Source organism: Lagenorhynchus albirostris, chromosome 5 (genome assembly GCF_949774975.1).
Source record: "Lagenorhynchus albirostris chromosome 5, mLagAlb1.1, whole genome shotgun sequence".
In the NCBI taxonomy this organism is placed as follows: Eukaryota; Metazoa; Chordata; class Mammalia; order Artiodactyla; family Delphinidae; genus Lagenorhynchus; species Lagenorhynchus albirostris.
The window spans coordinates 49,547,074-49,562,140 of record NC_083099.1 but is presented as its reverse complement, the minus strand read 5'-3'; the positions used below and the strand labels follow the sequence as shown (position 1 = coordinate 49,562,140).

The 15,067-nt window shown below is 36.7% G+C and overlaps 1 protein-coding gene and 1 pseudogene across 2 annotated transcripts in view; both read right to left on the bottom strand.

Moving 5' to 3' along the window:
• Positions 1-2,318: 2,318 nt before the first annotated feature.
• On the bottom strand, positions 2,319-2,495 carry LOC132520476 (DNA-directed RNA polymerases I, II, and III subunit RPABC5-like; annotated as a pseudogene).
• A 5,480-nt stretch (positions 2,496-7,975) lies between these two features.
• The window catches only part of SEC62 (SEC62 homolog, preprotein translocation factor), a 29,326-nt gene continuing 22,234 nt past the window's right edge, over positions 7,976-15,067 (bottom strand). Inside the window, exons 7-9 of one of the 2 annotated variants that reach the window (XR_009540677.1) lie at positions 13,241-13,360; positions 8,542-9,199; positions 7,976-8,141 (exon numbers count right to left, since the gene is read on the bottom strand). Coding sequence is in view for 1 of the 2 variants with exons in the window: in XM_060149969.1 (XP_060005952.1) it covers positions 8,730-9,199; positions 13,241-13,360 (590 nt within the window). In the remaining variant the exon portion in view is untranslated. The remainder of the gene's footprint in view (positions 8,142-8,541; positions 9,200-13,240; positions 13,361-15,067) is intronic. The other variant, XM_060149969.1, reaches the window with a different exon arrangement.

Sequence of the window (15,067 nt, the reverse complement as noted above, 5' to 3'; positions counted from 1 at the left end):
AGCCCCGCAGCACCAATGTTTTGTCTCTATGGCACATAGGGTTTGACTCTGTATTTGCATTATCTTCCCCCACAAGGCTGGAAACTTTCAGGTGGCAGAGACTGTGCTCTTAGGGTAGAGGATGGATCTCCTTCTGCACCGTGTTTGCTCTTGCATGGGCAGAGGCTTGCTGCATGCTCCTTCCCTGGACTGTGAGCTGCTTGGGGGCAGGGACTACAGGTTCCTCATGTTGTATCTTCCTTGTTTGGTACATAGCAGGGGCTCGGTTGGCCGAACGAAGGAAAGAAGGGAAGGTGGATCGGGTCTCCCAGTTTCAAGATTCTCCAGATGACCAACTTCCTGAGCGCTGCAGAAAACTGTAATTGCCTCGTGGAAAAGCAGTCTATGGTCTATATTGGGAGTCTGAATGGCATTCCTTCTGTCCCTACTGGTCACCACACTCCTCTTAATCTGTATAGGGTGGAATAAAGACTGTGAGTTGGGGGAATTCCCTGGCGGTCCAGTGGTTAGGACTCAGCACTTTCATTGCCTGGTAGGGGAACTAAGATCTTGCAAGCCATGCGGCATGGCCGAAAAAAAAAAAAGAATGTGAGTAGGCAATGGGGCTGAAAATCTGAGCTTATTTCCCAGGAATTTGTCCCCTTGCTATAGGGAAACTGTTTATAATTGTGCCTTGGTATTGATGGAAACTTTAAAACAAACATTCCATGCTGCCTTCCAGTACTGTTATTTAATAAGTCACTTTGGTTGGAGCCTGAGGGAATCACTAGACATCTTCAGAGTCCTTGCATATGCTGTTTTTAAGAAATAAAATTTACAATCTGTCCTTAGAAAAGAGACTGAATTGGAGGCAGGCTGGAAGGAGAGGTAGAAGCAAATGTATAGGAGTTTGAGAAGTGGAGAACTCTGAGGGTTCTATTAAACAGTGAGAACAAAGTTATTAAGAATAAGAGTTTCAATCTTGTAAACCTTGCAGAGTATATGCAACTAGAGAGCAGGGATGGAGATGTGATCTCTTACTTGTGTAGCATCTAACAGCTCTTTCTAGTCGTGAAGTCTGACAGATATTGTATAGACTATATATTCAATAAATGCAGACCAGTCTCTACATACTCATTGCTACTTTCTTCAGTTGTAGACTAATTTGTTTGTTAGTAATCTTTACTTTTTCTTTGCAGTACAAACTGCTAAAATTGTAAGAGGTAAAGATATGGGTAAGTTAACCATTAAATCTTCCTTATCTAAATCCCTCTTATGTTGATCATCAAACACATCCTAATGTGAAATCTTTGTAACATGCATTTGGCATATACTTAGTCTCAGGTTAACATTAAGTTCACAATTTGAAGCTTGAAGTTGATGAACAGAAATACAATTTAAAATCATAAGCTGGTCAATGATTTGTTCTTCTGGAAAAAATGTTAAGTCTGTAGTTTCGCACATGTTCTTTTTCCAGATCAGCAATTTTTGCATATTCTAAGTGCAAGGTACTTGCACTTATTTAATACATTTTCCCACCTCAGTGAACACAGTTACACAGCTAAGTGTTTAGAAGTATAAACGTTAAGTTTTAACAGTGGTTGTCCCTGCAGGGTAGATTTGGGGATTTTCTGTTTCCTTATTTTTGCTTTTAAGTATTTTCTTAGTTTTCTGTAATACGAAAATAATCTCTATTTTAAAACAAGAGGGAAGTTTGGGTTAGAACACATAAATTTAAGAACTATTAGAAATATTCAGAGAATCTGATGGTCGCTCCAAGAGCCACATCTTCTCCTTCCCTCTAGACTTGCCCCTCATGAGCCCATTTCCATGTGGTTAGTATAGTCTAAGATGCAAATTTGATTGTGGCACTTCCCCACTTGTTAATTCCCTCCAAAGGTACTTCAGTGTCACTGTTCATCATTATCCCGTGTAAGTCGGTCACCTTTCAGTTCCAAGGGACAGAAGCCTCACAAAATAGCTTAAGCAAAAATAAGGAATCCGTTCACTCATGTAACTGAAAAATCCAGGCAGGGCTAGATCTAGGAGTTCCAAGATGGCATTATTTCTTGTCTTTCCTGGTTCTGCTTTTTTCACGTTGGTTTTATTTCTAGGCAGGCTTGGTCCACCTGAAGGAAACACAGCCATTGGTGTCTCCAGGCCCACTTGGTCCTTAGAACTCTAGATCCTGAAGAGAGGACTTGGATTGGTCTGGGTTGGGTCATGTGCTCTTCCATAGGGCCAGTCACCCTAGAATGGAATGAGGAGACTACAGAAGAGGAAGGAATGTTCCCCAAAGGAAGATATTTTAGGCAAACCATGACTGGGCTCCAGAAGCATCACTTCTGCAGGGGTGCATAATTGAGCAGCTTCTCGGTCAGGTCCATGTGGGCCAGCGGCATGCAGTGCTGCAGGGAGTCCTTCTAGGTGTACTCAGCTTGCAGTAGCCCCAGGCACCCCTCCCACTTGTTGCTGGCGATCTTGCTACACGTGAAGCAGTGCACAGGTATGATCATGGCAACAGCACAGCATCTGGCTGGTCCCGTAGGCTGTCCCACCATGGAACTTGCTAAATATGTGTTAATGAAGTAGACATGAGCTGTGAATCACATTAAATACTAAATTATGCTAAATTAAGTATCACTAGCCTTTGAATATAATGTTATAGTTTCACTTGATATTGGTGTATCTGATTAGCTAGGTAAAGGGGTCTTACCTTGGAGTCCACAGACCTCTAAGGGATTTGATAGAATTCAGAGGATATGTGAACTTGGATGGGAAAAAAATTACTTTTTTTTCAATAGACTGTAACGGAAATTTAGTATTTCCTTTGATTATAAATGCATACAACAATGCAGAGCTGTTTTAGGCAGTAACGTGACTTCGTCACTAACAGAAATCAGGTCTTTTCATATCACATTACAGTTGCAGAGATCTCAATATATTGTTCATGCTACTTCAATGTCATAGCAGTTATTAAACTCTGCTAGATCTGGTTATTAAATGAACATATATTACTGTATCACACACGTACATATTTTGATAACTTACACTTCAACATAATTGGTTTTGTAACGCTATGCATTTTATTTTCTGCATTTAAAAACATTATTCTGAGAAAGGATCCATGGCACAAAACGCTGAAGTGATCTAGGTATTCACTTAAAACAAGATGAGACCAAAGTGTGATGATTTGACTCCAGAGAACCTTAGCCCACTCTACTCTTTCTAATGCCATGCTGAAATAGAGATGACGAGCCTTTGGACAATCCAAAAACTACAGACCTATCTATGTGTGATTTACTTTAGTTTCAGAGGGTCTCTGGGCTAGGTTAGAAGAGTGGAGTAAATGCATTTGGACCTACTCAAAAACTTATAACTAAATGCTGCAAACATTGGCTTAGGAGTTTGCTAAAGAAGACAAATTTGTTTCTTTGTGTGGTTATCTGCATAGGTATCTACCAGAATAGGATTTTGGTTATCAAAACTCTTCGGGCAGAAAATCTACAAACAACAAATGCTGGAGAGCGTGTGGAGAAAAGGGAACCCTCTTGCACTGTTGGTGGGAATGTAAATTGATACAGCCACTATGGAGAACAGTATGGAGGTTCCTTAAAAAACTAAAAACAGAATTACCATATGACCCAGCAATCCCACTACTGGGCATTTACCCAGAGAAAACAATAATTCAAAAAGACACATGCACCCCAATGTTCATTGCAGCACTGTTTACAATAGCCAGGTCATGGAAGCAACCTAAATGCCCATCGACAGATGAATGGATAAAGAAGATGTGGCACATATATACAATGGAATATTACTCAGCCATAAAAAGGAACGAAATTGGGTCATTTGTAGAGACGTGGATGGACCTAGAGACTGTCATACAGAGTGAAGTAAGTCAGAAAGAGAAAAACAAATATCACATGTTAATGCATATATGTGGAATCTAGAAAAATGGTACAGATGAACCTGTTTGCAAGGCAGAAATAGAGATACAGACGTAGAGAACAAACATATGGACACCAAGGGGGGAAAGGGGGAGTGGGATGAATTGGGAGATTGGGATTGACATATATATACTAATATGTATAAAATAGATAACTAATGAGAACCTGTTGTATAAAAAATAAATAAAATTCAAAAAACCTCCCCAGAAAACAAAAATAAAAACAAAACGAAACTCTTAGGGCATGCTCTGTAAGGTTGTGAGATACTTTCTAATAATGTTTGGGGACAAGGACCCGTCAAAGAGGTAAACTCTTCATCAGAATTGTTCTCTAGGAATTTCTCTGGTTTACTTGGTCTTGGTTCCCAATAGGAAGCAGATGATTCTTAAATTAAGATACTTTGAGGAGATACTAACAAAGATGTGGGGTGTAGGGGAGCCACAAGAGGAGGCACAATAGCTTCAACAACTCCAGGCCAGTATCAGCAGAGCTGACATCACCCCTTGGCCAGAAGGGAAGAGAACAGGAAGTGGCAACTTGAAGGAAAGGAGTGAAGAGAAGTTTAGAGGAAGTGGTAACCTTTGACTATTGAGGGAGCCCATAGTGGGAGAGCAGAGAGAAGAGGTTACCCTGACCATCCTCAGATCTCCAGCTAGGACACTCCTTAGCCACACCCACCCAGAAGCCAGGAGGCGAGGCAGCCCACTGCTGTGGTCCACTCATAAGTCTCTTGAGGGCAGAGAGCAGAGTGGAACTGGAAAGGCAGAGATATCCAGCACATTTGGCAAATCCCTACCATAGCACTTTTCACACTACCTGATGGTCCAAGAGGGCAAAACTTTTTTTTTTTTTCTTTCTTAGCGGTACACGGGCCTCTCACTGTCGTGGCCTCTCCCGTTGCGGAGCACAGGCTCCGGACGCGCAGGCTCAGCGGCCATGGCTCACGGGCCCAGCCGCTCTGCGGCACGTGGGATCTTCCCGGACCGGGGCACGCACCCGTGTCCCCTGCATCGGCAGGCGGACTCTCAACCACTGCACCACCAGGGAAGCCCCACAAAACTTTTTATAAAATTCATGGCTAGGGTTTCCCTGGTGGCGGACTCTCAACCACTGCACCACCAGGGAAGCCCCACAAAACTTTTTATAAAATTCATGGCTAGGGTTTCCCTGGTGGCGCAGTGGTTGAGAGTCCGCCTGCCGATGCAGGGGACACGGGTTCGTGCCCCGGTCCGGGAAGATCCCACGTGCCGCGGAGCGGCTGGGCCCGTGAGCCATGGCCGCTGAGCCTGCGCGTCCGGAGCCTGTGCTCCGCAACGGGAGAGGCCACGACAGTGAGAGGCCCGCGTACCGCTAAGAAAGAAAAAAAAAAAATTCATGGCTACACCTAAAATTCTGACACGCTGTGTTTGGTATTACTGAACAAATGGACAAAGAACTGAAATACTGCTAAAACAAAGAGTAAAAGGAAACTACTACATACAAGTAGGAACTAAATATTTACTTTCAGACAGAATGGATATTTAAAATGTTACGGAAATACTAGAGCATGATTCAGCAATAAATCCTATTCTGTAGATCAGACAGATATGTCACAGCTTTATAATACAGTTAAGTACAATTGTTCCTTATTTGTGGATTCTGTATTTGTAAATTTGCCTGTTGTTTAAAACTTCTGTGGTGCTTTCACAATCATGCATAGAGGTGAAAAATTTGACTTGCCCAATGCATATGTTCCCAGTTGAGGGTGACAAGTTGACATGCTGTGCCCTTGGTTCAGCTCTCTTAAACAAGCATCGTTTGCTCTATTTAGTGCATTGTTTTTAGCATTTTTGTGCTTTTTTACTGGTGATTTTACTGTTTAAAATGGTCCCCAAATGTAGTGCTGAAATGCTGTCTAGTGTTCCTAAGTACTAGAAGGCTGTAATAGACCATATGGAGAAAGCACGTGTGTTAGATAAGCTTGGGTCGGGCATGAAGTTATGGTGCTGTTGACCATGAGTTCAATGTTACTTAACTCAACAAAACAGAAAGACACCTAAAACAAATTTATGTATTGATTAGCTGGTGAAAATGTGGCCAGAAGCTCACACAATAACCCCAGTATTTCCCCTAGGAGCAATGATTCAGTATTTGTTAATTCCGTGTTGGTGGTGACTTTACAGAACCTAACTACACGAATAATGATGATCAACTGTACTTATTGTTTTCCAATTCCTCATAAAGATTCAAAAAAGAAAATTCAATTTATAAAAGATACAAGATGATTTTTCTATAGTTAGCAGCTAATTGGTACTCATAATGTAAAACCAGAAGGGGGGAAAACATTAAAACCCATCACCACTGCGTAATTTTAATGTGACATATTAAAATTTATTACTTTTTGATAGTATTTGGCTAAATCCAAATTATTTCAATTAAAGTCATCTAGAAGGCCATATAGTTTGAAAATTAAAGAAATCAGTGGGAGGGAAAAGGAGAAACAACCTATTTAATACATTGACTTTACAATCACAAATGCATTATTATTATTATCTGGACTCAGTTCATTAATTCAATCCTGCTTATTAGTTAAGTCAATTTATACCCACTCCACAATAAATCCTACATTATCCAAAAGCTTCATGCTTCTATTTACAGTAGCATAGCAAACTTGAAGTTTTTTTTTTTAAATCACGATTCCAATGACTAATGTAAACAATTTTCCATGCTCTGGCATAAGAATATTTAATGTTAGTCAACAAAGACAGCCATCTATTATTCTGAGAAATGTAACAGTGGCAGTCTTTTGATTTTCTGTTTAAAGTATACAACCTTGAATAGTAAAAGAGCTGAAATTTCTAACTTGCTTTCTAACCATAGTAAGAATGACATTTTCCCCCAGGGACCACCAAATATTTATAAAAATTTGTACTAACATTCTTTAAGAATCCACACATATCAATAAGAAGCTGACTTTCCTGCCATGCTCCAAATGTCTTAAAGGTTAGACACAGTACATATATTATAAAGAGCTTAAGGATAAATATTGAGTGCCTGGGCATTATCACAACAGTAAAGGTTAAATCATTTTTATTTCTGAAAGACACTTTTGGTACCATTATCATATCCCAAAATAGGTATTAATGCTACTGGTGATTAAGAAGCTCAGAAGTTATAATTATGCATCCCTTTTAGGGAAATAAAGCAGAAGAGCTCTGAAAATGTGAGGGGAAAACACCCAGGCACTTAAATCAATGAACATTGGCTAGGAGGAAACTTAAACTGATTGACTGCATCCTTGATAGAGTTGCATTAACATCCAACAGCCACATTTCTGTCCACTTAACAAGGAATACTATAAAGAAGCAAACAAGCCATGTTTAACGAAGTGTGTCAGTATACAGAAAGTGTACTTTTTCACAATTAGAAAAATTTAACACCTTTAGTCTAACACTTAGGTGGGAAACTGCCTAAGAAAAATGAAGACCTATACACACCACCTATTTCAACTACAAAGCAAAATGCTCTCACTGTGACTGAAGGAAAATAATTTAATATTCATTATCATTTTATAAGAGTGTAACTCCAGGGAATGATTATGCTCATAAGTAAACACATGATTTTTCCTAAAGATTTTTTTTGTAACTAAGGTTTGCAAGACATGAAATCAAACTGCGAAACTAGTTTAAAGCAATTAGAGTCCAATGGTTCTCTTATGTTTGCTTTTATGTTCTTTATTTTAAATTGATATTTTAGAACAGTAAATTATCTTTCATAGCAGTCCTCCTGGTCTGATAATACAGCACCCCATTTCTGAATGTAGAGATTTAAGATAAATCAAAATGAACATTAAGGCGTACAAACAGCTACTTTAAGTCTGCTCTTATTTAATAAGGATCGTTTTAATTCATATTCAAATACATGGAATGTTGGCACAAAACTGAAGCTGCTGCAGAAAGATCACAGATGTTTTGTGGGTTACTGAAACTTCCGTTTCTCTAAAAACATATGCTTAAATGGTCTTAATTTTACAAATTTAAGTTCTGAGAAAATGTCTAAATAAGAAGTCAATTAAAATAAAATGTTTATTTGTAAATTATGTACAGAATACATTTTACTTTACGACAAGGAAATGGGAAGAAGAGCCATCACCTTCCAGCCAATGCTTCTTGCTTCCTCTGTTGGAGATGACCACCTTACTCTGAATCAGTCGTACAAATCAATTTGGATTTCCTAAGTTGGAAAAGGAGAATTTGTAGTTAAACTAAGTGTTGCTGCATTATTACTAGTTGGCTTGTTTCCACAAAATGCTTTTGAACCTTGCTAACTCAGAATCTTGGAAATTTTCTGGTATAATTTTATAATCAACAAAAGCTAAACTATCAAGAACAATAATTTAAGCATTTCACCTTAAAGAAACTGTGAAATGGCTACAGAACTATGCATAATCTGAAATGTTGGTGTTTGTTTTTATCCCTTTTAGTTATTTTGATTAGTCTAACAGTAAAAAGCCATACAACTATCAAAAAATGTCATTAATGTAAATGTCACTGTGGAAAGTGCACCTTTGATAACTATCAAAATAAATGAGACCTAAATTTTACTGTAAAATTATCAAATAGATAAAACTTACAAATGGCTTTAGACTGTACCAATAATAGTATTACATGAAATGAGGGGCTGAATATAACTGCTTGGATGACAAATCCACTTCAGTAAATGGATTTAAAGAATGCTACAAATGTCACGTGTACATTATGATGATCAGCCAACCTAGAAAATCCAACCTCTTGCACTTATTTAGTCCCCAAATTAGTCAGATTATGATTTTTCATGTGAAGATTTAGTTGTTTCTCCGTCATTGTCTTCTTCTTCCTCCTCTTCACAATCCCCATCTGTTTGCTGTTCCAGTTCCTCTTTTGTGATCATTTCAAAATCATTCCCATTTCCACTACTGTGTTGGGATCGGTCATCTTCTCGCCTGTCACTGTCTGTGTCTGAATGCCGTTCTCCACCTGAGCCTTCTGTTCCATGATTTCCTGGTCCTACTTTTCCTTCCTCATCTTCCTTTTTCTCACTGTCTGACTTTTCCTCACTGTCGGACTTCTGCTGCTTTTTGGTTTCAGACTTCTCATCTTTCTTTAAGTCTGCTTTTGGTCCTTTATATTCATGTGTGTACAGAGGCCTGAAGGAGTCAATGAAGCCCACGTCAGCAGTCAGATTTGGCAAGAACCAAAAATGGTGCCTTCCTCCAGTTATGAGCCAAATGATGAGAAATAGAATGCAACGAGCTGTGGGAGAAAAATTTCTCTAATTGAATAATTCAAGCATTGACTCAGAAAGCACAGAGTATTTGTTAATGCAAAAGTGGGAAAACATTCAGAGTTTTATTATTTGCATATTACATGCACCTTAAGTATAAACAATTAAATCCTAGTTTAGCAGCTATCAACAGTATTCTAGGCACAGAGCATTCTTCTCTGAACTTGAGGGCATAACGCTACAATGCCATTAAAAAATTGCTTTTATAATTTTTTAATTCGGGTGCTGTTTCATGGATATACTTATGATTTATGCACTTTGCTATGTTATAGTTCAATAAGCACAGCTGCCAGTTGGACCCTGAAGTACATGAGATCATGGTAGAAGAAAAAGGAAATAAATGCAGGATGAAGGATACCTTAAGCAGCCTTAAAAAGGAGAAAGCAGGGCTGCACCATGACTTCCCTAGACCCCAGACACTTTTGCCTTTGTAAGGCAATTCCTTCATTAAAAAATATTAAAAATTCTGCTTTTCCGACCATACTGGTACAAATACAAATATAATCCTGCACAGGTTCACTATGATATATGTGTATATATTATTACTTTTGATTTTAAAAGAAATGAAAATGAAACAATTTCCATGGGCCCCTAAATGTATCTTGAGTTCAAGGCATGTGCCTACCCTGCCTAAAGGATAAGTCTTCTAAGAAAAAATACTTTTGAACAATAAGATAATGTCTTACCAGAAGTTACGAGTTTCTTAAATAAGTATATAATTTGTTTATTTTAAGGACCAACCTTCTCCCAATATTAGGAAACATACAATGCTAATGAAAGCCAGATGGCTTCAACAAATAGGTTTGAAGTTACTCTTTTAGAGCAATATATGACAAAACTGCGGTTTAGATAATGGAAGAAATTGAGAATTTTAAAGTTTATAGTAATGAGCTATCACAAACACAAACCCCAATATTTCATATAGTTTTCTCTTAATTTACCAAACATATTGAAGAGCTGAGTGAGTGATTTGCCTGGTTTTTCTTTTTTTTTTTTAAGGTCATGATTATGTGAATGTTATGGACTTATCAATTATGACAGGTTTTTGGTTTTATTTTACTTTTTGTTTTCTTTACTGATAATTATATCATTGTTTTCAAATAAGACCTGAGAAAAGCTCATCTATGTTTCTTCCATTACATTGCTTTGGACAAATAAAATGGTTATAGCTGCCCTGACTTTTATAAAGCAGTAATTTCTATTTTCACAAAAGAACATAAATATTCTGAAAGACTGTGTGTGTATACATCAGTATCTTTTGTGGTACAAACAGAAAAGGCAAATATGCTTTGAAATTATGGAATAATCAGTGAATAAACCCCACTGAAAAAAATAATGAACATCTCTTAAGGAGGCTGCTTATTTTTCTCTCCAAATAGAATTATGATGTTATGATAGGCTTTGAAGGGTTGTTAAGACAGACAGTTCATAATATGAAATCTTGCCTCAAATCCAAGAAAGAGCAATATCGAAATGGCAAATAAAATCCAAATTCTAATGCCATATATAAACTGGGTATAGCAGAATTCTAACATTTTTTACAGTTTTTCTCTATGTGGCAGTAGATTATTATCAGGGGCAAAAGGAGAGGAATCATGAGAAAACCGCTGTGATATGTATTGTCATACCACTTCTATACTAAAAGTGACATATTTAGAAAATCGGCAAAGATCTTATCTTAAATGGCAATACTAAGAATATGTATTCAAAGTAGCACCAAATATAACTTTGACCAATATATAATACTTCATGAGATAATATTAAAAAAATCTCCAATTTATAAGTGGGGTACAGATCAAAACCATTTGAAAGTATATTTGGAATTTTCCAAGAGAAACAACATTTTCTAAGAGAAGCAATGAAAACATTGGGTTTATTTTCTGATTTGATTCATAAGACTACTTAATGCACAATGCTACTTAAATCCATACTGTATTTAAAATGAAAAATTATAGAAAACATTACTGAACAAACAATACTTTAAAAAGCAAAACAAGATAATAACCATAAATTATTTCAAATATTGGTTTAAATAAAAGATAACCAAGTGGGTTATTTCTATTCAGTGGAGTTAAACCTTTGCTGAAAAATTTCAAAGAGCTTCTAAATTTTCAGAGATTTGGGAACCAGAAGACACCAACTTGATTAGTATATCTAATGGCAGATAAAAGTTTATGGCTTCTAATTCTTGATGCAGGTAGTACACTACCACGAATTACCTGCTTCACACTCTTAGATATTATTTCTTGGCCTACAAGTGTGCTGTTACATGCAAAAACTTCAAGGGCTATTTTCAAGGTGACTAAGCTAGAGGAAGGAAAAACTGAAAGGTGGATGAAAAAGGCCTCACACACAGTCAGAGATCCCAGAAAAAAATGGAGGCCCATAAACAAGATGAACTGAATGAAAATACTCAATGAATTCCTAGGTCCATGGCTGGTGGCGCCAACTCAGGACACTTTGATGTCCAGGGTGAAGGGATGTGCAGAGGGAAACTGCTTAGGGCTATAGCAGTAATGCTTTATAAACATAAGAATCTATTACATTACATATCATAGAATCTCAGAGTAACACACACCCTCCTCAGATAATCTTGGCCAAATCATGTCCTCTAAAAACAGATATTAAATCATTAATGTGGATATTTAAAAACATTTCTATAAAGAAGTACTCCCATATGTTCTGGTGGAAAAGCTTATTTGTCATTTGAGGAAAATAATCAGAACTTAGTACCATATACCAACATAAGCTCTCGATGGTTCAAAGAATTATATATAAGGTTAAAAAAAAAATCACTAAAGAGCTTTAGACAAGCATAAAAAAATTCCTATTTCTTTCCCAAAATGAAAAACTAAATTAGACCAGTTTACCCTATACAGGAAAATCTTCAAAGACTAGAATTTTAAGCAAAATAATACTTGTTTTTTCTCATAGTAACATGTTCATTGTAAAAAATACAGACAAGTGTAAAGAAGAACATTAAAATCATTCAAAACTACCACCACCATTTATATTTAGGCATACTTCCTTTTTTTTTTTTTTTTTTTTTTTGTGGTACGTGGGCCTCTCACTGTTGTGGCCTCTCCCATTGCGGAGCACAGGCTCCGGACGCACAGCATCAGTGGCCATAGCTCACGGGCCCAGCCGCTCCGCGGCATGTGGGATCTTCCCGGACCGGGGCACGAACCCGTGTCCCCTGCATCGGCAGGCGGACTCTCAACCACTGCGCCACCAGGGAAGCCCTAGGCATACTTCCTTATAGTCAAACCCTCCTTGGCACCATTTCCATTTCAAACAAAACAAAAAAAATTTTTTAAGTTCCTAATTATATAAGCAAAAAATACCACATTATCCTAATTTTATCATTTGATAACTAGTGATGAGTATTTTTCATATATTTATTAATCAATTGTTTTGAATTTCCTCTTTCGAATTGGGTTATTTTTATATTGTTATTTTAGCCATGAAAGACCCCAATCATCCAGAAACATAAAATAACATTATTTACATTTTCTTGTTGATTTTTAAACAGCATTCTACAACCTGTTAATGCATCAAGAATTTACCTTGGTACATGGTACAAACTGATTTTTACTAAAAATGGCATATCAATTGTTTACAATCATTTATTGTATAAAATGTAAATGTTTAAAATAAGTTTCACTTGCCTTAAGTAAAAAAAAAGTGTTTACTGAAAAGATTATGCCTAATAAATGATCAACCACTGTAAAAATATTGAAGTCCTTGTGGTAGTTAAATCTTAAAGCATAACTATTTGCAGACTGAGACATATTAAACCCTTTCAACACAACAGACCAAATCTAATCAAGCACATATACTACTTCAAGCCTGAGTCAGTTTTGGGATATGACCCAAAAAGTAGGCCCATATATTTCTTGATTCACTTACATTAATTTTGCTGTTAAACTTTACTGAAGCTCCAGATTATAGTCCAAACTGCTCAATATCTACCTCTTACCGAGGTCAGTCTTATCAATAACAATACTTACCAACAGCAAGGAGAAGAATGCTGGCTACAAAACAGCCTGCACCCACACTGAGGTAATAAACACCTACTCTCATTTCTGCTGGCCAAAGAGGGAAGAGGGTGGCTGCTATCACTGCAATCACTGGAACAAGAAATGAAAAAGTTACATACATAACCTTTAGATTAAAATTTTAAATGGCTTAGTTGCCATAACAGTGAATATACTCCTAGGGGGAGAAATAAAACAAAACCATATTGAAACATATAAAATTGCCATTTTTATAGGTAAAAAATGGTGGATTATCAACCATTTCATAGTTTAACTACTATTTTTAAATTAGATTAGGATTTTTCTAGTATAAATTATATATAATTAGAAAAAAGTATTGTCTAAAAATGTGAGACTGTTAGCTCCTTAAATGATCAACTGCTGCTGCTGTTAACTTTTTGACTATAAGATATCTGTCTATCAAATAGGGAAGCTTAAAGAAACAGCAACCAAACAACAGAACTAACCAAAAATGATTCCAAAGATCCCTCCCTGGAGATTGGTTCTGGGGTGAAGCTCTGACATCTACCAAATGAAAAGCTCACCAGGAAATTCTGATACAGATCATTTTTGGTAGTTAGGGAAGCTGTATACAAGCATCTCCAGTTTTTTTCTAAGTACAGTGGAACCATATGGAACAATCAAAAGAAAGATCTGGTTTTTAGGTATTTATAGCAAAAGAGATCAGGATTCAAATTCAAATTCTAGCTATTTCATTTATAAGCTAAGGATTGGATTTATTATTTTGAATGGGATCCTATGATCATATTGATCAAACTTGCTTAACTGCTATTTTTTTCTACTTGTTAAATCATTCCCTCCCTCTACTCCTATACCCGCCCCACTAAATTTACAGGAATAACACATACCTATGGTAACAAAAGAAGCAAAAAAAACCCAAAACAAACAAACAAACAAAAAACCCAAAACAGTAAAAGAAGAAACAATAAAAAACAAACCAAAAGGTATAATGTGAAGTCTTCATCCAATTCTTGGTCCATTCCCCAGAGGTTAATTACTATGATTTATTTGTATTCCCAGAAACTGCCTATATACAATTAAAACTAGCTACACAGAATTTTTTTTTTTTTACAAAAATGAGCTTATAACACTCTTACTCTTTTACAGTGTTCATTTAATCTATTCTAGATATCTTTTCGTGAGTACTAATAAGAATTAGTCTTATCTAATTCTTTAAAAGCTGCATGATATTCTGGCACACAGTTGCACTGAAATTTATTTCACCATCCTCCTACTGAGGGACCTGATCTGTTTCCAGTTTTATCCTATTACAGACAAGAGAGCAACAAATACCAATGTACATGTACATGTGTGCAACTGTGATTACAGCACAGGATAAATTCCTTGAAGTGTAACTATTAGGTCAAAGGGTAAAGGCATTTAAAACTTGAAAGATGTTTGCAGATGATATGATACTATACAGAGAATCCTAAAAATGTCACCAGAAAACTACTAGAGCTAATCAATGAATTTGGTAAAGTAGCAGGATACAAAATTAATGCACAGAAATCTCTTGCTTTCCTATATACTAATGATGAAAAATCTGAAAGAGAAATTAAGGAAACACTCCCATTTACCAGTGTAACAAAAAGCATAAAATACCTAGGAATAAACCTACCTAGGGAGACAAAGGACCTGTATGCAGAAAACTATAAGACACTGATGAAAGAAGTTAAAGATGATACCAACAGATAGAGAGATATACCATGTTCTTGGATTGGAAGAATCAATATTGTGAAAATGACTATACTACCCAAAGCAATCTACAGATTCAATGCA